The sequence below is a fragment of the Haplochromis burtoni genome, unplaced genomic scaffold (genome assembly GCF_018398535.1).
Source record: "Haplochromis burtoni strain Fernald_Lab_line unplaced genomic scaffold, NCSU_Asbu1 Contig_32, whole genome shotgun sequence".
Taxonomy (NCBI): Eukaryota; Metazoa; Chordata; class Actinopteri; order Cichliformes; family Cichlidae; genus Haplochromis; species Haplochromis burtoni.
Window position 1 is genome coordinate 1,760,100 of NW_024582393.1, and position 21,986 is coordinate 1,782,085.

Below are 21,986 nucleotides of genomic sequence, written 5' to 3' on the forward strand. Positions count from 1 at the left end.
GGAAATGAAATACGTTTGCTTTCAATGTTAAAGCATTATCTCTGCATAAAAATAAGGGAGTCAATGTCTATAAGAACACTGACACAAGTAAGAGAAAAAAAGATTTCCAAGAAACTTAGAGTTTCTTAACATATGTGGTTTTTTTCTAGCGCTATAAAAGCATTTGATTTTAGGCTGATATTTTCTTTTATTTTGAAACCACAGACCGGAAACTATCCAGTGCACTTTGTTCCTCTTGACTTTCTTGGAGTTAAGCAGTTCTTCCCAAGATTTGGAGATGTTTTCCGAAGTTTTTCCGCAGTAGCGGTTATTATGAAGCTTGACTTTGTTTAGGTCTATAAATCGTTGAAACGGCGTAAGCCGTTTCTTCGTATATGTTAAAGTTCAAGGACGACGGTCTTGAGCACCGGAGACGCTGTTACATTAGGTGTTTCTCAAGAAAAGCTAGAGAAATGTTTTCGTCGCCACAGCACAGTGAAGTGCAGACACAATGCAGACAGTTAGCTAGCGGCTTCCCTCGGTGGTAGCACACCAAGTCACGAATGCTTCGGGTACACTTTACCGTGGAGAGGGTCGCAATATGTATATATTTCTTAAATATCGAAGTATCGTGTTTTTCTCCAGCCTTTTTATATTCACGTTGCGGTCCCGATGTAACAAGGCGCACCGGTGTTTTGGAGGACACAACTGGAAACCAGTCTTGTTATAACGGCACTGCCCTGAGTACATCATGGCACACAACATCTTCTTTCCCTGTGAAACATAGGGTGAGTTGCTCAGTGGTAAAAAAAAAAAAAAAAAAAAAAGCCAATGGTATTTGTTTAGCTGTCAGCTAGAAATTAAATTTAGCAACCAATAGATTGATTCACATCATCTAAATAAATTAACCGTTCTTTCGTAACAAACCCTTGTTTTTGTTTGTTTGTTGTTGTTGTTTTGTTTTTACAGTTGCAGTCATAAGTTTACATCCACTCATCACGAGCTTGACTTTCATGGTAATTTGGGGGCTTTTAGTGATTTCTATGAACTGGTGGAATGATGGTACCGCTCCATCTTCAATGGCTCTAAAAAAAACAAGAACTGTGTGCACAAGTTTGAATTTATGTTGGATTTTCTCTAATCCTTCTCCTTGGTGATCATGACTGACTACAACTGTTAGTTTCTTTTTAACACCATAAAAAGGATTTGTTTGATACCACTCATGGATTGATCAGTGCTCAGAACAATGGGAAAGTCCAAGGAACTCAGTGAAGATCTGAAAAGGAGAATTCTACCAAATCATTAAATATGTATGCAAGTATTCCACCCTTTAAAAAGAGCGGTGAAAATAAATAATTCAAAATTACCATGACAATCACTATCATGATGAGTGCATGTCAACCTCTGACCATAACTGCTGGCCATAACATAATTACATATTTAATATAATAGATGTGTACCTCTTAATGCTCTTATCCCATCAGATCCTTGCCAGTATGGATTCAATACAACATGACCCAGGCGGACAATCAGCAGACCCATTACTTAGAAAGGATGGTTTGTGCTTTTTCTTAGCCAATAACACAGAAAATAACTTTTAAAATAATGAAATAATATGCTGATTCAACTGTACATTATTCCATGATGTGAAAAATAATGTTTGGTTGTGCTTTTTTTGCCCACTTGTTGTTCATTTGAGTGTAAATTTCGATAATGAACGCTGTAATAGTTTTGCTTGGGGAATGTGTGATATACAGGCTCTCTTTCAGCTTTTGTAGCTGCTTTTTTTAAGCTGTTCAAGCACCATGTGTACACATTTACCTGACAGGTACAGTGGAAATTGGTGAGGCTAAAGCATTTTTCGGGAGGGGCCCTCTCGCATCTTCAGCTCCTGCTGGTCCGTGGGGACACTCTTTTTACTCTTCATTTCCCTATGTATCAAATGGCTTGCACCTCAGGAACAGCAGAAGCACCCTAACCCGATATAACCTGGGCCACTCGCTGCCTCAGGTATGTTTCTACATGATTATTACTAAACTATTCCAAAAAAATTATTGTGTTGGAAGAAACTAAATATATATTGTTTGGGGTTTTTTTTTTCTTTTTTATAATCCTGCAGGTTCAGAGTGTAGTGCCTCCAGCTGCATTTGGAGTAAAATTTCACAAGTGTGCACAGGTACATCAACAATATTGAAAGAATTTAAAACCCTTTGATAAATGCACATTTAATGAACCAATTAACCTGATATAAATTTATTTTTCAATCATGTGACCAAGGTGAAGCTTGACACTGATCCCCCTCAGTTGACGTTCTTTCTGCTGGTTCGCAACGTGGGCCCTGTGGGTGGCACCAACCTATCTCAGGTGGCTATCCGGGACTCAATTTCAGGATTAGTACCTCTAAAATCTGAAGGCAGGGTTGTGGAAAGAGGCTACCAGACATTTGCCATTGAGTCGTTGTTGGGTATGTTTGGGAATGAGGATGTTTAAGAAGATTATTTTTAGCCAGACTATGTCTGCATGCTGCTTCGGCAGTTGATATGTTTATTTTGCTCACTTAGCTGGATCTCAAGTTGTTCTCAATTATACTGCTCACGTAAGGAGTCAAAAGAGCGAAGTCCTTGACCTTCCAGCTTTTCTCACCTTCTCTAATGCCTCACAGGTACTTTTTTCAATCTTCCTAATTGGCAACACTGTCAAACCAAAGCTTTCTAGATCCTAATTTGCAGGATAATAAGGTCATTTCCAGTCCTGTTAGCCTGGTTGTTTATTTCTTTCTTGGTTCCACAGAATGATGTCAGCATGTTTGGCCCATTAAGGGCTAATCTAACGCTGAGGATGAATTCCACAGACAGGGTAAGTTTGGGGCAGCACCTTAATTTGTAACAAAATCTACATGACAGCATAAGTTGTTTATTGTTGTCATTTCTTCAGTGTTATATTTAGCGTGTTCATAAAAGGGACTTAATTGTAAGTTTGACATATAGGTCTCTCTTTTAGATCTATCCTAACCACGGTGTTCATTTTGCTGGATTTGTTGCTGGGTTCTTTGTCACCATGGTGCTGCTGCTGCTGGGGTTTCTGGCCATAAACATGATAGGACTCAGAACTAGACTGAATCTTCTTCAAAAAAGGGTATCACAAGTTCATCTCTTAAACCTAAGGATAAAGTGTAATATTGACCATGAACAATTTAAATGCAGTTGCTATAACAGTGCTTAATGCTTATTGCAATATATTTCATTTGCATAGTAATGTCTGTATATGTTCTTTTGTTTTTTTCTTCATCTTCATTCTGCCGTATGGTGTTTCTTTTGCTTCAGAGAAACAGAAGGGATTCAGACCCTGAGTTTGCAGACTCCAACTTGAGTGAGACAGTCAAGGATGAGGCAACATTTGAAGACAAGATTGTGGACACCATGGTTCTGGAGGATCCACAGAACATGTACAGGGCTTTGGAAAAGTGAGTAGATCAGCCCAGCATGACTTAATTTCCATTAATGGAACAATACCAAAAAAACAATTAGTACAAAAATGAATCGTTAATTGTGTTACTGTAAAGTTGTTCCTTTTTCTACATTATGTCAAAATCAATACCTGCACCTTATTCTGTTTATTGTGTGCTTTATCTCTTTAGTCTTGAAATGTCTTCACTGCTACATGCCACCAATAACCTGGAAGCCATCCGGATTCAGATTTACAAGGACGTGATGTCCTCCTTGCTTGCCAGACTTCAATTTCAGGGCCAGGCCAGTGCTCAAGCCCAGGAGAGGCTGCTTAGTGTGCTTCACGGGCAGCTGCTAGGCATGGAGGGACGGCTCAAGGAGGAGCGAGGGGCTCGCATGGTTGCCTTGGCTGGTCAGTGTAACCTGGAGACTCGGGAAGAAATGGAAGCAGAGCACTGCAGAGAGGCTGCTGAGAAGGCCCAGGCTGAGCTTCTGTGTCAACATGCAGATCAACAGGTAGTAACAATCTGTTTTTGCATTGTTAACTCTGCCAAGGATGTTAGCATTTTGGGATTACACAAAAACTACTAGGTCAGTGTTTATGATATTGGACAAAGGAAGAAATCTGTTCTGAATCAAGGTGTGTATACTAGTTTTGTTTTTAACAGTTCAGTCACACTGGCAGCTGGTAGTGTAGTAGGGTGTAGGGCATCTGCCGTAAAACTGCCAACTTAAACATGTAGAGCTATCTGCTGTGATGGGGGACCCCAGCCATCAAGGGCTGACTGAAATGTAATCGTTAAACCACTATGGCAGAGGCACCGCAAGTACAACAGCTGTTTTGGAATATGAAGGTTTCTATGAATAAAATAAATATAAACATGTGTTAGAAGAAAGATTTCATTTTCACAACTTTAAGATTAATTTTGAAATCTCAGGAACTTCTTCAGTGTAGTGTCCTCCTGGAGAAGCTGCACAAGTTGAGCCAGAGTCAGCTTCAACGCGTCTTATTGGTTCGTCATGAAGAGGCCTCAGCGAAGCTCCAGAGGCAGATCATTGAGTGGCGACGGGTGGAGCTGCACAAGATTTTCTCAGAGGAACTGGAGGAGGCCACCAGGATGGGAGAGTTGGAGAAGAGCACAGCCAAGAATCTTCAGCACGAATACTTTACTTGTCAGGTGAACAGTCAGAGCCTTTTGAGTTGGGTTATCATTTAATTGTCATGCCTGTTTAAAGAAAAATGTTGTGATATGCATACATCTACACTTGTGGTGAAACACTTGTTTTTATCCAGGATCAGCTAGAGGAGGTGCTGGATGTAGTCCTTGCCAATCTGCGCTATGTGCTAGCTGAACGCAGCGCACAGAGGAAGTTTCTGGTGCACAGCCTCCACAGCCTTAACAGCCTGATTTCTGACACTTTCTCCAGCACCTCCAGCAACTTGGACAGCTGGTTCACTTACATCAGGGGGTTGGTGCCAATTTAAAAAAAACACAAATGTTCCTGCGTCTTAATAAAAAAAAAAACTGAAACATGTCTGGTAATCATGTGATATATACAAAACAAAATATGCAGTATCTAAAAGTTCAGGGACATAAATGCTCTAGTGTTTTTAAAAATCTTGTTGATATCTACAAATACAAGTACACTATGCTAGAGTTGTTTCACTGTGGTACTCTGCTCCCTTCTCCACCAGAGGGAGCAAACTGCCTGCAGTGCAGGTCGACCACCTACAGGAGAAGGCTCAGAAAGAGCTGGTGATGCTGAGACAGAGACTGGATGAGGCACTGAAGCAGGAGAGGAGAGCCATGCATTGTGGACTGATTAAGAAGAGGAGGGAGCTCATATCTGACATGGTGAGCAAAAGTGGATATACACAGGTCTCTGCATTTATTCATTGTAACTGATGTCAAAAATATGTTTTGCAAGGTATTTCCGTTTGAAAAATGAAATCCTTTTTTTTGCCTCGTCCAGGTGACGGTCCACAAACAGAGACAGAAGGACCTGTCGAACATGTGCAAGGGTCTGGAGGGAGGGATAGAGGTAGGACAGCATCTGCACTGTTGGCAGAATTTACTGACAGCTCACAGCTTGGAGCTAGCAGAGCTTATCAACAACCTGGATGAGGAAGCTGCTGCAGACATCCGCAAGGTGCCACACTCAGACTTCACATCACTTTGTGTGTCAATTTTCTCCTGTGAGACATGAAGTTGCATAAATATGAAGTGAGGTTGGTCTCATACCTGTTCTTTAGGTCACCATGCGTGTGATCCAGGGTGCCATAGCAGACATCAAAGCCATCCAGCCTTCTGCAGCTCAGGCTGTATTAGCCCTCTTGCCTCCAGGAGAGCAAGACTTTCCACTGCAGATGGAACCAGGGCAAGGATCAGGACAGGGAGCGAGTGCTCTCCTGGTGGGTCAGGAAAGACTGCACCAGGAAGGCAAGGCAGCCTTGCGTATCCTCAGCTCCACCAGGGAGGCTCTGAAGGAAGACATGGAGAAAGAGCTACAGGAGCAGAAGGCACTTAGGACACGCTGCAAAGATTTCTTCAGGTCAGTGAGGCAATTTTACTGATTTCAGAAACTAAAGATTGTGTATGCGGTCCCAGTAGAAGATGGAAAATCAAAGAAAGAAACAACAAACTGGTTCCACAGGTTTAGGATGATAGCAGGTGGGAATTCTTAAAGCAGCTGCAATGGTAGCAGATGCCACACACTGTTTACTTCCAAGGAAGTTTTTATCTTTTATAAATAATATATACATTGGATAATGCTACCCAGTAAGTTTAGAAGAGTCAAGCTGGTTCACCTGTCACATTTCTCTTTTCCTTTCTATCATAGGTGTTTGTGTTTGTCCCAGCTAACTCTGTCTGAAGATGACAGGCTAAAGATGAAACTGGAGTTTCAGAAATGTCTCTCTGTGATAGATCGCTGTCTGGTGATGCCACACGCTGTCGCCAGAACTAAACTTCTGTGTGCTCTGGCAGCTTGGAGGAAGGAGAGCGAGAAACAGATGGTGCATATATAATCACATGTTACTCAGTTCATTTTAAATGCTCTTAAAATGTTGCTGTATAGAATTGCATATTGTACTGATTGTCATTCATTTCATAGTTTGAAAAAAAGTTCGTGCTACCGTGAATTGGAAAGTGGATGGATTGGGTGGGGGGCTTTTTCCTGCCTTATTCACTAAACTTAAAATTAAATCAACAATGCCATCATAGATTTCTCCCCCACTTCTTTTAAAAGGCATTAGCTAAAGCAGTATGGCTAAACAATTTAGCTTCTTTGCACTGCAGTTTTTCAACTGCTGGCAATGCTCTGAATTAAATTTCCCTGGGAAACGCTGATCAAAGCATGCATCGTTTTATGGAGGCATGTAATGTGGTGGTAAAGCAAGTACTCATCTCATTTTCATCACCAGGCCTTTATGCATTTTGGTATTGATAAGTTCTTTTGAGTCAGTTCGTAGCATTTTTCCCATGTTTATTCAGTATGCATTAATATCTTCTTGTTTTTGAATCTCTTTATAATATTCTTAAGGTAACTCAAAGTAAGAAACTGACCAGTGGAAAACCACACTGCTGTAATCCTCAATTGTGTGGCTGCTGGATGAGTGTACATTGTTATTGAGAAATTATAAAGGGGATCCACAGAGTGGCTTCATTTCTGATCACGTCATGACATTTAGCTTGGAGTTCTTTCCCAACCACCTTCCGGATACTGTGGCTTTTTGCAGATGAATCCACAATCCAAGGGGAAAACCAGTGAGGCCAGACAGAAAGCAGACACATCCGACCTGCAACTTTTCCAGAAAAAGCTTAAGGATAGGATTCAACTATATGAGAGGGAGAAGGAGATGGAGAGCAGTATAATGAGCAAGGTATAGCTGTTTCCTAAAACCTTGATAATTTATTTTTAAGTTTATTTATTATCATCCTGTATTTTTACAGCATGTTAAAGTGATCCAGGAAATTCACAGAGCAAAGAAAACCAGAAGTCTTGAAGACAGTTTGAGTTTAACATCACAATTGTGCATCAGTAGGTTTTGAGTTTATACCAGATGACTGAAAATCATCCATTCTCAATATGGCAGGTGTTGGAGGAGATGAAGCATGAGAGAGAAGATGATCTGCACTCTCAGGCAGACAGCCTGGCTGTGCAAATGGCTATCGTCCATTACCAGAAGGCTGAGAGGCGAGCCAAAGTTTTGGAGACCTGCAGAGCAATGCTGACTCTCCATAGCCTGCTTGTTCAACAGCTCAAAGAAAGGAAGCATTTGGAGAGACAAGACATGGCTCAGAGTATACAAAGCCACTGCTTGGTAGGTAGTATCTGACTTGTGTGCGGTAGCTGCTTCTCTCCTGAAGCCTATAAATTTTCATTCTGTGAAATTTTTCATTTTTATCTTTAATTATTGGGTTTCTTCTGAGACTTGGTTATTTGAAGGTCACTTTGACTTTTGCCACAGGGCCTAGAGGAAGCAGAGCAACAGCTTCAGGAGGAAAGAACAACGTTGGACAGCCTGCAAATGTCTCAGCCCACTATAAAGTCAAGTAAAACACATCAGGACCACTCTGGTGTGGGAGATGAGAACTGTGAGCAAGAAACCGTGTTTCAGTTGCAGACAGATTGCAGGATGGGGGCCATCCTTCAGGATGCACTTTATAAGTGTGAGCAGGTTACTTCACTGATGGCTGAGAGGTAAGCTATTATTCAGCATTATTTAGAGAGCAATGAGGACTTTGGGGGTATTGATATAAGCCATTCTGATGTTTTCAGGTTTCACTTAATGACTGCCAAGAGTCAAAGCATGGAAGATTTAAAAGAACAAATGGAGCTCAAGAGACTGTATGCAAACTGTGACCAGGTCTCAGGGTTTTTTTTCCATGATAAGTGTTTGGATAATATGTGTAATAAAAGCAATCAAAACTTTGTACCAGTTAGTTCAGACAAAATGTGGGCTAACGAATACTCTGCACTGCTCTTCGTTACAGGATCTGGACTTTGCATCTCAGCTGGTCAAGCGGTGTCATGTGTCTACCGAGGTTCTCCTGGAGGCCCTACGTCTCCTTCTCCCAACCCTGCCTGAAAGTGAACTCCTTTCAATCAGTGATGCCCTGTGCCCCAAGCAGCACCCTCCCTCAGGGTCTGCAGAACAGGAACACCCAGGGTAAGAACCAGGTTCTGAGTTTCTATCCTTTTATAAGAATCTGGAGGTTCATACGTCATCTGTCAACAGTGTTCAGTGCGTTTGACTTATGAGAGTGAATCTTATTATATTGTAACAGTAAATAGAGTTCTGTCAAAGAGATAATCAACTTTTTTTTCCTGAAGGAATATCTGAACAGAATAACATAACCACTACAGTTTGCTAGGGAAAAGGGAAGTAATGTAAATGAGCCGGTAGAAATGGTTGACAACAAAATTGCAATCTTTAATGAGTGAAATTAATACATATGCTAAGAACAAACGGAGCAGAAAACACAATGAAAGAACTTTTGTGTTTTTATTGATTTTGGAAATGGTGTCTTTCCAGCAACCTTATAGATTTATTCATTACTTCATACGATTTTTCATGAAGTCATACTTCACTGACTTGTTGCAGTTCTGTGCCTGGGCATGGTTAGTGATCACACTATGGGTATACTGCATCAGGGCATGCTACACTTAACCATTATCAGGCACTGTACACAGCAATCACTGCACACAGCTGGACTTTGGAGGTCAAACGTGCTCAGGCTTTGTAGGATACCTATAATGAGTACATCCTAAGAGCCTGGGGGCTCTCTTAAGCAGGTGAGTAAATTACAGATTCAGTCTGATTCACACATGAGGCTGGGACACTGGTTCAGTCCAGCACAAGGGCCAATGGAGTAGATGACTCACAAGAAAGCAACAGAATATCAAGTGCAGCCACTAATCTTGATTGAGCAATAAAACTTATACATTTTTTATCAGGGCAATAACATTAGACGGTGAAGTTCTTTGAGGAAATTTAAATTGGACATACTGGAGCATAATGCTATTAGTTTGACTCTTGGCTTAATCTATTATAGCTGTGCAGTATTTAATGTGTGTCATGCTCTTTTACTGAAACTCTAAAGATTGTTTGTTCCTTGTTTAGCTGAGTGATTTAATGAAGTTAGATGAAATTACTTCTCATCATTTAAAATCCTCAGTTTTAAGTTGGGTCTCCAGCATACATAACCTACATGCAACAACAAGTTGGTCACCCAACAACAAGTTGGTCTAGTCTTGCTAAGGAAATGATAATGTTTTGTTTTTCTTTTTTTCTTTCTGCTAGTACACAGCCAGTCTCAACAGTTCAAGTTCTGTTTTTTTTAAGAAAATATATTTGAAGTCTCTTATTTGAGAAGAAACAAAACTCTGTGTTTCCCCAGCAGCCAGTTGAAACACAACCATCTCTGCGTATTGTCTTAAATGTAAATAACAAAAGCTGTTTTCCCTGAGCCAAGATGGAGAGATAAATGATTTTACTCATCATTTAATTTCCCCTCTTGTCCTGGTGCACTGGAACAGTTTTGTGTGCACCCCGCTGAGTCTGGATTATTTTACTGATGAATGATGCCTCATGCTTTGGATCTGAGCTTCTGGCCAAAGGACAAGGGAGTGAAAAGTTTGGAACAATATGCAAGACATGTGTTTTTCTTTTCATTAGTTCTTTTGTTTCTGCTTTTTGTTTGGAGAATGGAGTTCACCAATTCTTAACAGCTGTTTTAGTTTTATTGAAAAGAGAATTCATGTATATAGTATTGTTTAATTTTAACAGTGACTATTATATTCATTTTTAGCTCCCTATTTTATTCGCTGGACTGTGCTACAGTAGCTTTGCGTGATTTACAGTTCAAAATAATTCTTGCTGGGCCTTTAGTGCTGCCCCTCTGTCTGAAAGAAGCCCTTTCAGCTCTTCTCCCTTTAAGACCATCATCCAAGAAGCCAGCGCTCTTTCCATTGGCTGCCCCTCATAAACACGGCAGATAGGCGGGACTTGTGTGCTCCAAGCCAAAACTGTGTTCTTGAGAGCCATATTAGAAATATATGCTCGCACTAACATCATTCAGAGTACCAAAAATGATCTGAAATCTGATCTTTTGACTCATATTTAAATATTATTTATACACACATATAGTCTGTGAACTCCTGTTTTGAAGAGTTGGTAGTTATGTCTGCTGTTCTGAGGACAAATGTCTCCCTTGATTTGTCAGTGTCCTTTGCTAATTTGGACACTAATATAAAGCAATCAGGTTGCTCCAAAGTGGTCAGGCTTTAAATTTCCCTCTATCCAATACCACAGTTTACTTTAATACACTGCAAAAAAGCAAATGTTGACAAAACTCAAAATACTGAGGCAGCTTGGTTCAATGGCTGTTTTGAGTTTTCTTGGCTTTTCACTGTTCATGTTGATTTTAGACTTTCATGTTGAAACAGCAGTTTTGGCAACTTGAAAATCACCTTATTCATCATAATATACCTACAGTGTAGGAGAATTATTTGAGGACTTTTCATAGCATGCTGTATTAAATCCATAGGTAGGTGTTCAGAGGTTCTGTCCATCTGCTCGCTGCATAGCTAATGTACCACATATAGTCCCCCCATTACAAAACACTGTTGATGACTCATTTGCATTTTGACAGATATTGTCCATGAAGTGTCACAAGTACAGAGAAACCAGAAGACTTGCACTGTTTACTGTCAAAATAAAGACTGCCTACCTAAGACCGACTCTGTGTTTTGATGGCAATCTTAAAAATATAGTAATTCTCCTAAAGGTTTTTTCAGTTAGACTTATCCGGATTTATTGATTAAACTTCCCAGTTTAACATGTTGTACCCTACTACGAAGGAGATAAAATATTTAAAAAATTTTCTCTAAACGTGAGATCACAAAACTGATGAATTGTTGCAGTGTGTGAATAGTTAGGAATTGTTTTATTAAACCAGTTGTCTGCAGACTTTGTAAAGCAGCTGACAGTTTTGTATTCTGTTGGTGACTTTTTGTTTAGGTGTGCTGAGGAGCTGAACAGAGTTCTTCCTGTGAAACTGAGAGAAGATGTGGTGCATAAAAATATGCTGAATATTCCAAGTTGTGCTGTGGATAAAGAGGGGTGAGTTAAACACATTTCTTTGTTCTTCTACCAACCACCATATAAAGACTTCATGTTACACCACAGCCAAGGCTAATTTGTAGTTTAGTGGTCACCAGATATTACTGTCAGATCCTTAAATTGAAGTGAAATGTGCCTGTCGGATTGCATGGTTTGGCTGCGGTGACCACACGCATGAGGTAAGCGCGTTAACACTCTAGTCCTGCTAACAAAAGCTCCTTTGTCCTCCAAATCTCACAGACTCCAGGAAAAGAGGCAAAGTCTGATGGAAAAACTGCTCCCCAGGTCCGGTCTTGTGCTTCAAGGGGATACTGCACCACTGCTGACTAAGGAGAAGGGAAAGAAGAACAGCTGTAGCAAAGCACAGCAGCCAGTTTATAAATCTGGGCTGCCTGTTAAAGAGCAGCAGAGCGACGGTGGAAGAGAAGAAGTTGTGGACACGGTAAAGGAAGCAGAGGAACACACGCCTTCAGCCTCTGCTTGCTGTGCGCCGGGGAGCCCAGCAACTGGGGAAAAGCTGTTTGTTTTCCGGGATCCACCTGAATCATGTAACAGTGTAGATGTCCCAAATAGAAAAAGGAAGAGGAATTTCCTCAATCTGAAGAAAGGTTCAGTGGCCCCAACAAACCTACCTTGAAATTTGTCTTGCCTTTTGTATTATTTTTTTTAATGAGGATGATATTTTATATATGATCATGCTCCAAAAAAATCTGGTACTTCAAAGTGTTTATATGATCTGACTTTGTTTTATTTTTTAATAAAATCAGCTGGCTTAAGTTGTTTCCAGTCATTTCTCCCTGTCTTCTCAATAATTCAGATTGCTAATAAGCTGGTCAGAAATGACTGGTTGAGTAATAAATTGTTATGTTGTCCTAAACATCTTCCCAAAAGGCAAAACTTCACTAATCAATAATAGGAGAAAGGAATATGCCAAAGTGAAACCTTGTAGCTGTGTGTTAATGAGAAAGCTGCTACTTTCAAACATCTGTGTTAAAAGCCCTACATTGGACAAACGGATACAAAGTTTCCAAACACGCTCACACCTGTGATTTCTACTAATGAACTTCGTGACTGCAGGTCAGATGATTTAACGTACAAAGTGGCTGACTTTCGTCTTTGATTAATAGCTCTCATTAATATCTTGCTTTTACGTAATGACGGGCAGTAGGACAGAAAACACCGCAAAATCCGTCCGCCCATTGTCAGCAGGGAGAAATCAGTCACCGCTGCTATTTAGACATGGCTGATTTGCTCTCCACAACGCAGAAGATCCCAAATGTCTTTTTGGGGGTTTTTTGTGTGAGCTGTGCTGCTCCTCCACGTCATCCTACGTGTTTTTTTTTTTCCACTCCATCCTTAAAACAGCAGCCGGCCCTCCTCTGTACTACTTGACAGGCTCTACCAGTCCAGTCCTGCAGAGCGTTATCCGACATGAAGCTGGGACTCGCAGCTCTCCTGTGCCTCTCCAGCCTCGTGTGGCTGTCGGAGTGCACACCTCCGACCTGCTACTCCAGAGCTCTCGACCTGAGCAAAGAAATCATGACGCTGCTGGATAAAATACACACTTCTCATCGCACGGTAAGAGAGTCTACGTTTGTGGCGCTTTTGGCATCTTGATGCCACCAGTTATTTAACTCAACGCTCATGTTTGCTGGGTTGCAGAAAACATGTGCTGAGATTCTGCCTACCATCTTCCTGGACGTGCATGTAAGTTGTTAATTTTTTAAATGTTCAATTTTCTCTTACTGTATAATTTCCCAGTAAATGAAGCGCTAAATGTATCAATTTAATACAAAATCAACTGACTAATTTAGCTGTTAAACTGGCAGACGACAAATATTTCCTGTGGCAAATTTGTACAGTTTGGATATGTGCATTGAGAATGCCCGAGGCACAAAATCTTAAGCTTTGATTTGACCTGATGTGCAAATGTTTGCAGTTTGACAGCTGCGCTGTGCAAAAGAAAAAAAAGAAAAAAAGTATTTCTCTTGGAGATTGAATGTAAATACTTGTTTCATGACTCCAGAACTCCTGCATCACTACCAAGCTCCGTGACTTTCTTTACGTGGTGTTGAACCATCCCAACCAGTACTGCAGAGAGAAACCCAGAATGGTTCTGCTGAAGCGCAAAATCCAGAACCTTTACAGCATCATCACCAGAATCTGTTATCGGGTAAGCACTCCGCAGTGTGTGTGGGTTTCTTTTTGAGCTTTTATGTTTTCAAGTAGAGGAGCTACACCACATGTTTCTTGTTTCTTGTTTCTTGGCAGGACTTGGTGTTTTTCACAGACGACTGCCAGGCTATTGATACTGGAAACACCAGTCCTTACTATGCAGAGGACAGGCTTCAGCTGCTCCAAGAGGACAGATGATCAACAAAAACACAGATATCCGGGCATACGCTGCTGTTACATTCATATAAATACCACAGTAACAACACGTAGAATGGTAGAACATGCACCATAAACACCACATACTAAAGTGTATCAGATGCAGCATAAATGCATCATAAGGCTTTGGTAGTGCACGCAGTGCTGCTTCACACTGTACCCAGTTGGGTACACACTCATGTTATTGGACATGCATGGCTACATTCCAGCAAGGAGTGCAGAACTTTCCACAGGAAATTTGCTGAATGCCAACCATGCCGATGAAAACCTTGAAATAACAAACCAAGGGAGCCAGCCTTAACCGCTGCTTACTTACCAGGGCTGATCAAAGCTCCGCGTGTCATTAAGAGAAATATATCGTTGTTGTCGCAACCTGTAGCCTGACAAACATGTATTTGAGGGAGCACTGTAACGCATTTTGTAAACATCTGAAGACCTGAACATGGTGGGGAAAGTGTTATGCAAGAAATAGATATCTAAGCCATGCTTGTACAGTATGTTCCTTCTGATAGGGTTTGAAAGAGTTGTGTCAGTTCTGCTGCTTGTACTCATGCTGAATGAATATCATGGATCAACGGCATTAAGCAGACTGAATGTAAAATAACAGATGTATCACTGTCAGAGAGAGAAACTCACTGCCTTTACCCATGATTACCCACATATGCAATAAACCCTCTCTTTATGTGTCAGAGTTCATGCCCTTGTTGATTTGTTCTTCAGAGTTATTAAAAAAATGTCTGCCAGTTGTTTTTGGAAAGAAGGGATTATAAAAACAAAAAGAAAAGAACTGGAGGGTGAGTCAGCAGAGGAGCCCTCCCTGAAAACATTATTCATACTCTTAACTTATTTTTCATTCAGCTCTTATTGATTAAATTAACTTAATTAGAAAGCTTTTTGTTTTTTATTTAAAGCTGTTCTGTATTGAGTTACCACTGTGTCATTTGTCTCTTCAGTAAGCGGTGAATGTGTTTTGAAATGTGACCCATTAACTGTGACTGAAAGAAATCCACGGACAAAATGACTTTTTATTTCATTTTGGCGTTTTGGCCACACAAGGTTACTTGGACAAATAATTATGCTGAAATCTTGGACTTTCAAGACTGTTCTTCCCAGATGTGAGTTGTGGCCTTTGCTGCCCTCTGTTGCTGAAACCACACAACCAACCTATGGAAAATTTCCTACTTTTGTTAATTTATACAGACAGAAAAGAATTCTGGGATTTGTTGACCTTTCAAAACTAAAATGTACAAGAAAAAGTTGTCCTCTTTTCACATACATTTTTCAAAGTGTGAAACTGTTTTCTCATCACAGGCTGAAATTTTGCTTTTTATGTATACAGCACTTTTCTCAGCGCCCTATATTACTGCTTGGATGTCATTCAAACAATTATGAATAGATCTGCTTTATGAGTCATTTTGGATGAGGTCATGGTGTTTTGAATGCCGGCCTCTGTGGCGATGCAAGTCCTTGGTTTCCGTTCATATCGGTGTAAAAATAAAATGGAGTGCTTGAAATTACCTGTAAGGTACAGCACTACCTATTAGACATTCTCATTTTAATTTTTTGACAAAAGACAAGAGGCTTAATTATTTTTACATGACAAAGTTGCTCTTTTCTTTCACTGTCAAGTCACAGAAAGAATGGCCAAAACAGGAACATGCTTCATGAAAGAAACCAGTTGAAAATTCTAGTGAATTATTTATCTCTTGAATTTTTCATTTGACATCAATACTATTCAAAAGTAGTCTGAAATTCTGATCTAGGTTTGCTTTTTTGTTTATTTTTTAGAGTAATGTATCTGATGCTGCAAGTGTAAAGTATTATGTTTTAAATTTGTCCCAAGTTTACTGATGCCTGATGCCACCCCAGCTTGTTGTTAGATTTGCATTTTTAAACATTACAGACTGAGATTACCTAATGTGTTCAGTGTATTGTTGAGCTCTAAAACAGCTGGTCATAAGTACATCTAGACTGTGTTGTCTCTCTCTCTTTTTTTTTTCACTTTTTATTCAGCAATTTAAATCAAGAAAAACAGAACAGGTGGGATACTGCATTGCACTGCATTCTTACAAAAAGGTAGCTTGCTCCTCAGCTTACATAAAGGCGACCCATTTCTTCAACTTCTTTAGAAAGGTGTCTCCTTTAGAGTTTGGCAAGAAAGTCAACCTCTCCATTATAAAGATTCCCCTAACAGTGTCAATCTATTCATTAAGACTTGGAGGGACTTTGGTTTTAATATTCAGATACTGGATTTATCCTTGATAGGTAGTTATCATTTGTTTCATAGTCAAGTCTCAGCTTTAGAAGGATTTTGACAGTGCTCTGATCTGTCACAAGGTGGTGCTGATTGACCTATAATTCTACATCTCATATCATTCTACATGTTGTACATCTGCAACAGAAATGCATTTTAAAACTACCCTTTGAATGAAACTAATACTAGAAAAAACACTTTTAAAGGGTCTTACGCTGTTTATCTTTCAATTGCAGTATTTTTTAAGCAATCATCACCCTCTGATTCATTTTGTTCAGAAGCCATCACTTGACCTATCCGTCTTAGGTAATTATAAGCCATTTTCCATCCTTGCATTTATTTCAAAAATTCTTGAAAGAGTAGTTGTAAAACAGCTAACTGAACATATGCGGTGGAATTGTTTATTTGAAGAGTTTCAATCCAGTTTCAGAGCTTTAGTGAAGGTTACAAGTGATCTTCTTTCAGCCTCTGACAGCGGACTCATCTCTGTGCTTGTCCTGGTAGATTTCAGTGCAGCGTTCAATACTGTTGACAATAACATTTTATTACTGCAATTAGAACATGCTGTAGATATTAAAGGTACTGTGCTGCAGTGGTCTGAATCATATCTATTTAGTAGACTCCAGTTTGCTCATGTAAACGGAGAGTCCTCTTCACACACTAAGGTTAATTATGGAGTTCCACAGGGTTCTGTGCAAGGACCAGCTCTGTTTACATTATACATGCTTCCCTTAGGCAGTATCAGTAGTAACTAAGCAGATGACACCCAATTTTATCTGTCCATGAAGCCAGATAACACACACCAATTAGTTAACTACAGTAATGTCTTAAAGACCTGGATGACCTCAAATTTTCTGCTTTTAAATTAAGATAAAACTGAGGCCCTGAAAATCTTAGAAATGCAGTTTCTAGCCAAATGCTTACTCTGAATGGCATTACTCTGGCCTCCAGTAACACTGTTAGGAATCTTAGAGTCCTTTTTGATGAGGACATGTCCTTAAATGCACATTTTGAACAAATATCTAGGACTGCTTTCTTCCATTTGCACAATATCTATAAAATTATTTTAGAGTGTCGCTGAAAAACTAGTTCAGTGCAGCATTTATTACTTCTAGGCTGGACTAAAAACTCCCTGAAAACCCTTCAGTTAATCTAAAATGCTGTAGCAAGAGTGCTGACAGGGACTAGAAATAGAGCATATTACTCCTGTATTGGCTTCCCTTCATTGGCTCCCTGTTAAATCTAGAATCGAAATTAAAATCCTGCTACTCAAATACAAGTTCTTTAATAATCAGTCTCATTGTATCTTAATAACATCAGAGTACCACATCACCCCATTAGAGTTCTTCACTCTCAGACTGCAGGTTTACTTGTGGTTCCTATGGTATTTAAAAGTAGAATGAGAGACAGAGCCTTCAGATTTCAGGCCACTCTTCTTCTTCTGTTTCCGCTTTTAAGATTAGGCTTAAAACTTTCCTTTTTGATAAGGTATATTGATAGGGTTGGATCAGGTGACCCTGAATACACCCTTAGATGCACTGCAATAGGTGTAGGCTGCTGGGAGACGTTGCATTGAATGTTTTTTCTTCAGTCACTCAGTCACTCGCTATGTGTTTATACACCTATCTGAATTTAATTATTTGTTATTATTAATCTCTTATTAATCCACTTAACCCAACTCGGGTTAAACTCTGTCACAAGTATAATACAGCTGGACCATTTGAAGTTTAGTGCATATATATATATATATATATATAGCAAAAAAATATTGAAAAATGCTAGAATACTGTGCATCATAAATATTAGTCTCTTTTTAATAAATATATAAATGATTCGTACATTTATATATTTTATAGTTTGGATCATGTTGCATAAGCATTTTATTTGATCAATTTTCTGCATTCGGAATCATCAGGTCTGAACTCTTCACAGCTAATACCCTGCAGAGACGAAAAAGTTAGCAGCAAACGGCTCGTTAAGAAATCCGCCTGCAGTGCGCTAATAAAGCTTAATTGCTGAGCTTATTAATCATCATTCTAGGGCCTCAGAATCCACCTTCTTTTAAGGCAAACGAGAACAGATCATTTAAACCACATGCGGCCAAGTTATTAAACTTATGTCCTGTGACACTGCACCAAAAATGTTAAATGCTGCACAATAAAAGCACAACTTTGCCGAAGGGTGACAGAAATCATTGTCTGCCTTGCTAAAATAAATGTCCTTATAAATGACAGATCATAAACTTATTTACATGAAAGGATCTCTGATGCAGTTTGTGATTTCGTTTGGTTTACGGGGTTTTCAGGCAATTTTCCATCACATTTAGCGCTTTTATTGCACTTTAAAAGAAAACGCTGCCTCATTAGAGCGCATAAGAAAATGTTTCCCCCTTGTTTTCCACTAGATGACTGGCGCACTCAACGCGATAGTTACAATAATTACGCTGTTTGGCAAATGTGGCTGTGTAGTAAGTGTTCGGGCTGCATGGCGATTCAAAACTCTCATACTGCAGAGCCACGTTTCTCCCACGCCTGCAGTAAAGGCACCTTTTAAACGCACAGTTCAGATTATGAGCTCGCTCACTCGGGTCAGCAGGGCACCGATGCAGTTCAACAAACGTGGTTGTAAACGAATCATTTAACAGTTCCACTCCTGATGGCCTCTTTGTTGTCCCCGTGGTTAACGACCTGAGACACATGCAAAGTCAGGTCACGGGCACAGGCCATCTAGGGCCTGTGTGACACGTAACGGAGCCAAAACGGTACTGCCCCCTCCGGTGGGCCTTACCGTCCACGTAAGCGCGAGAAGTAGTAATCTACATATTCTGCATGAAACATTTGTAATACCATATACATATTTGACAAACAGATGACAGTGGATAAACTAATTGATAAACTATTGGTTTAAAATAAATATATTTAAATGAAACTGATATCAAATCTGATCCTGTGAGCGCATATACGCCCACCGTCATATATGCCAAACTACTACTGAGAGATTATTGAACTTTAAAAAAAAAAATTCTCTTTTGTAAATTCCCTATATTCCCATAAATTCCCGCAAATTTGGGTTCAATAGTCATCTTTTTTACGAGCTTTCTAACATTAATATTGTCCTAATCTTTTAGTTTTCACTGAAGGGTTTCACACTATTGCTGAGGCCTTTATTCGTGGGTTAATTAATAGCTATATGTTTGTTACCTTCACTCTAATGGGGAAATAGGTTTAAAAAAGGCAGGGCAAGAGAGAGAAAGTGTTTTCAAAATGTAAGAACTTATCAGCAAGTGATATTTGCCAAAGATGAAATTTATTTTCTCTGTTTTTCCTATTTGACACTGGATCTGTAAATTTTTTTGTGTTTTGTTTTTGTTTTTTTAAAGAAATTAAATACTTTAACTTAAAGTAGGAAAAGTATGCTAAGTTACAGTACCGTTTACAGTGATTTTTCCTGGTGCAGGAAATTTTTCCTGCAGGTGCAGGACAGGCTGCGGTGTCCATGGTCACTATTAGATTAGGTTGAAGTAGCAATCTGATGATGCTCTCTAGTTTCTATTGCCAAATTCCGCCTTTATACTGAACTGAAACTGGTTAAGGAGTGGAACCCAGTCATGATCGTATGATAGCTCATATAATAGGTGCTAATATATCGCAGACTCCAGTTGGCTAAATCCATGAAAACAGTTGAACACAGTCTGTGCACAAAGAAAAACAAAAATCTACTGGCGCTCACATCAGAGCGGATGTTAGGGTTCCATCTCCTTTCATGTTACATTCCACTTTAAATCCTGCCTTTAGTTACAGAGCATGGATGCGTATTTGACATTACTCAGAGTTCAATTAATTATTTTAAAGAAAAAAAATCACATAATTTACATTAACTTATTAATATGGGAGTTAAATACTTTAAAAGTTTATCTAATGTTACTACAATCAATCCTCAACAAGCGCCCACGAAATGTTTCTTTTAACAGTTTTAACAGAAGTATTTCGAAAATAGCTTTAATATATTATTGTTATTCATAATAATAATAATAATAATAATAATAATAATAATAATAATAATAATAATAATAAATAATAATAATAATAATTAATTTTGCTCACTAAGAAAATAAACTCTTAAGTTGAAAAGAACCAAAGGCTTACCACTAAACAAAATCTGAATAATCGCATTGTGTATTAAGTAGTAATTAATGAGTTTTAAATGGATGGTTTTGGTTAGGTCAAACTTTGCAGTTATGCAGTTATTATTATTATTACTGGAACAAACTAGGCTGTGTTATGTTACTCTGCGAACAGTAGATGGTGTTGTGGTACCTGAAAAAAGTTGGGGGGGGTGTTCAGATTTTATGGATTTTGGCTTTAAAAAGGTGTAAGGTCAAAATGTCTCCGTATTTTTTTTTTTTAAAGTAATAACAATAGCCTATTGTGAGCATCGTTCTTTACACTTGTTGTTTACAACATTTGCAATATTGCAATATTGCATATCTTGGTAACACTCTAACTTTTTGTATTTAAAAATATATGGTCTTTTTTAATAAAAATCGATAACCTTAATGTGCAGACATTTTCAAATCATTTACACAGTTGTACCATAATTGTATTTATTTAGAAAACAACATCAAATTACAGTAACAAATTTACGAACTTTCTTTAACTCAAATGTAAGTGCTTTCATAATCTCTACTTGGTTTTATTCTCTAAGCTTCTTTAATGATCAAGTAGCATACGGGTAAAATAATGAATTGTATCGTTTTGAAAATAAAGAGAACAACCAGTTTAACCCATATTCATGGCTTAATACGCTTCAACGAAAAGCCTGTCGGCGTTTTTTCAGTTAGCTGTTTCCTAAAGCTACAAATTCACACTGATCGTCGTAATTGATCGGGGCTAACACGAATTGTGTGATATGTTTTTTTCCTGAGATACTTCATTTAATAATTCAGCCCAAAGAGCCACATAACGCAGGCCTATCCCACATGAAAAAGTCATGCAGAGTAAAGGGCCCATTCCTTAATCATTTATCCAGGCTGCTTTGACGGCATCTAATAACCCATTTTTCTTTCGTGAGGATCAAGAGGTTTTACTACGGAGTCAAACAGCCTCCTGTGATCTTTTGGATGATCTAAACAAGTGACTTTTGTTTTCTGTTTGGCTCCTGGCAAGATAGAGTGCTGGAGACAAAAGAATGAAAGAGTTTCAAAGAATCGGCCGATCCCCTTAGGCTCTTTTGTGTCAAGTTTCTCTTCTTTTTCAGATAGACCGTTCATCCGTGTGATTTGAACCTATTGTCGGGGATTATGTATAAATTCATCCCTCATGGACGGACTGGACTGGAGATTATCTGAGAAAAATAGATGAAATTTAAAAAACGGGTATAAATCAAATCGAAAGAAAAAAACACTTTACCTTAAACTCAGACTGAAAGCTGTAATATTGCAAAAACTTCGAAGCCGAAGGAGAAACGTGTCTTTGAGAGTGCCTGAATAAATGGGAAACTCTTTGGGAACACTTTCCAGGACAGAAACCTTTCAGAACTGAGGAGGAGGAAATCACGGCGCACTGAGGAGTGTTGCCCGTCCCAGTCCCCCGTTGACATTTTAGGAATGATAAAAGTTCCGCCTTGCCTGGAGCTACAGCCACGCTGGAGCCGGCCTCTGTCTGTGGCAGATTGCCTTTGCTCATTACAGCAATTATTTTACTCGAGTTTAACCCCTGCTTGAATGGCAGGGAAGTCAAAAGAAAGCCTTTAAAAGTGCTGTGGAGTGGCCTGTAATCCCCCCCCCCCC

The 21,986-nt window shown here is 39.3% G+C and overlaps 2 protein-coding genes across 3 annotated transcripts; both read left to right on the forward strand.

Moving 5' to 3' along the window:
• The first annotated feature begins 229 nt into the window (after positions 1–229).
• LOC102292006 (limbin) lies at positions 230–12,808 on the forward strand. 2 transcript variants are annotated; one of them, XM_005918594.3, is made up of 23 exons: positions 230–767; positions 1,464–1,536; positions 1,808–1,989; positions 2,099–2,155; positions 2,257–2,443; positions 2,541–2,641; positions 2,770–2,835; positions 2,980–3,114; positions 3,303–3,442; positions 3,617–3,941; positions 4,364–4,603; positions 4,720–4,895; positions 5,122–5,281; positions 5,400–5,576; positions 5,680–5,978; positions 6,267–6,441; positions 7,165–7,308; positions 7,522–7,749; positions 7,897–8,129; positions 8,208–8,295; positions 8,423–8,598; positions 11,452–11,553; positions 11,794–12,808. In XM_005918594.3, the coding sequence occupies exons 1-23, from the start codon at positions 543–545 to the stop codon at positions 12,188–12,190; spliced, it is 4,086 nt and encodes a 1,361-aa protein (XP_005918656.1). In that variant the 5' UTR covers positions 230–542; the 3' UTR covers positions 12,191–12,808. The 2 variants fall into 2 exon arrangements, with proteins under 2 accessions (XP_005918656.1, XP_042075321.1); XM_042219387.1 differs by lacking the exon at positions 2,541–2,641 and having other exon boundaries at positions 2,257–2,343.
• A 107-nt stretch (positions 12,809–12,915) lies between these two features.
• On the forward strand, positions 12,916–14,635 carry LOC102292317 (cytokine-like protein 1). The gene is made up of 4 exons (XM_005918595.3): positions 12,916–13,131; positions 13,216–13,260; positions 13,580–13,726; positions 13,825–14,635. The coding sequence occupies exons 1-4, from the start codon at positions 12,985–12,987 to the stop codon at positions 13,924–13,926; spliced, it is 441 nt and encodes a 146-aa protein (XP_005918657.1). The 5' UTR covers positions 12,916–12,984; the 3' UTR covers positions 13,927–14,635.
• The last annotated feature ends 7,351 nt before the right edge of the window (positions 14,636–21,986 follow it).

Bases quoted from the DNA above. Each gene is read 5' to 3' on its own strand.
- LOC102292006 (XM_005918594.3), top strand. From the start codon at position 543: ATGCTTCGGGTACACTTTACCGTGGAGAGGGTCGCAATATGTATATAT. The intron at 5,282-5,399 runs GTGAGCAAAAGT...TGCCTCGTCCAG, and splicing joins GGGAGCTCATATCTGACATG to GTGACGGTCCACAAACAGAG. The intron at 11,554-11,793 runs GTGAGTTAAACA...CAAATCTCACAG, and splicing joins TGTGCTGTGGATAAAGAGGG to ACTCCAGGAAAAGAGGCAAA.
- LOC102292317 (XM_005918595.3), top strand. From the start codon at position 12,985: ATGAAGCTGGGACTCGCAGCTCTCCTGTGCCTCTCCAGCCTCGTGTGG. The intron at 13,132-13,215 runs GTAAGAGAGTCT...GCTGGGTTGCAG, and splicing joins TACACACTTCTCATCGCACG to AAAACATGTGCTGAGATTCT. The intron at 13,261-13,579 runs GTAAGTTGTTAA...TCATGACTCCAG, and splicing joins CCATCTTCCTGGACGTGCAT to AACTCCTGCATCACTACCAA.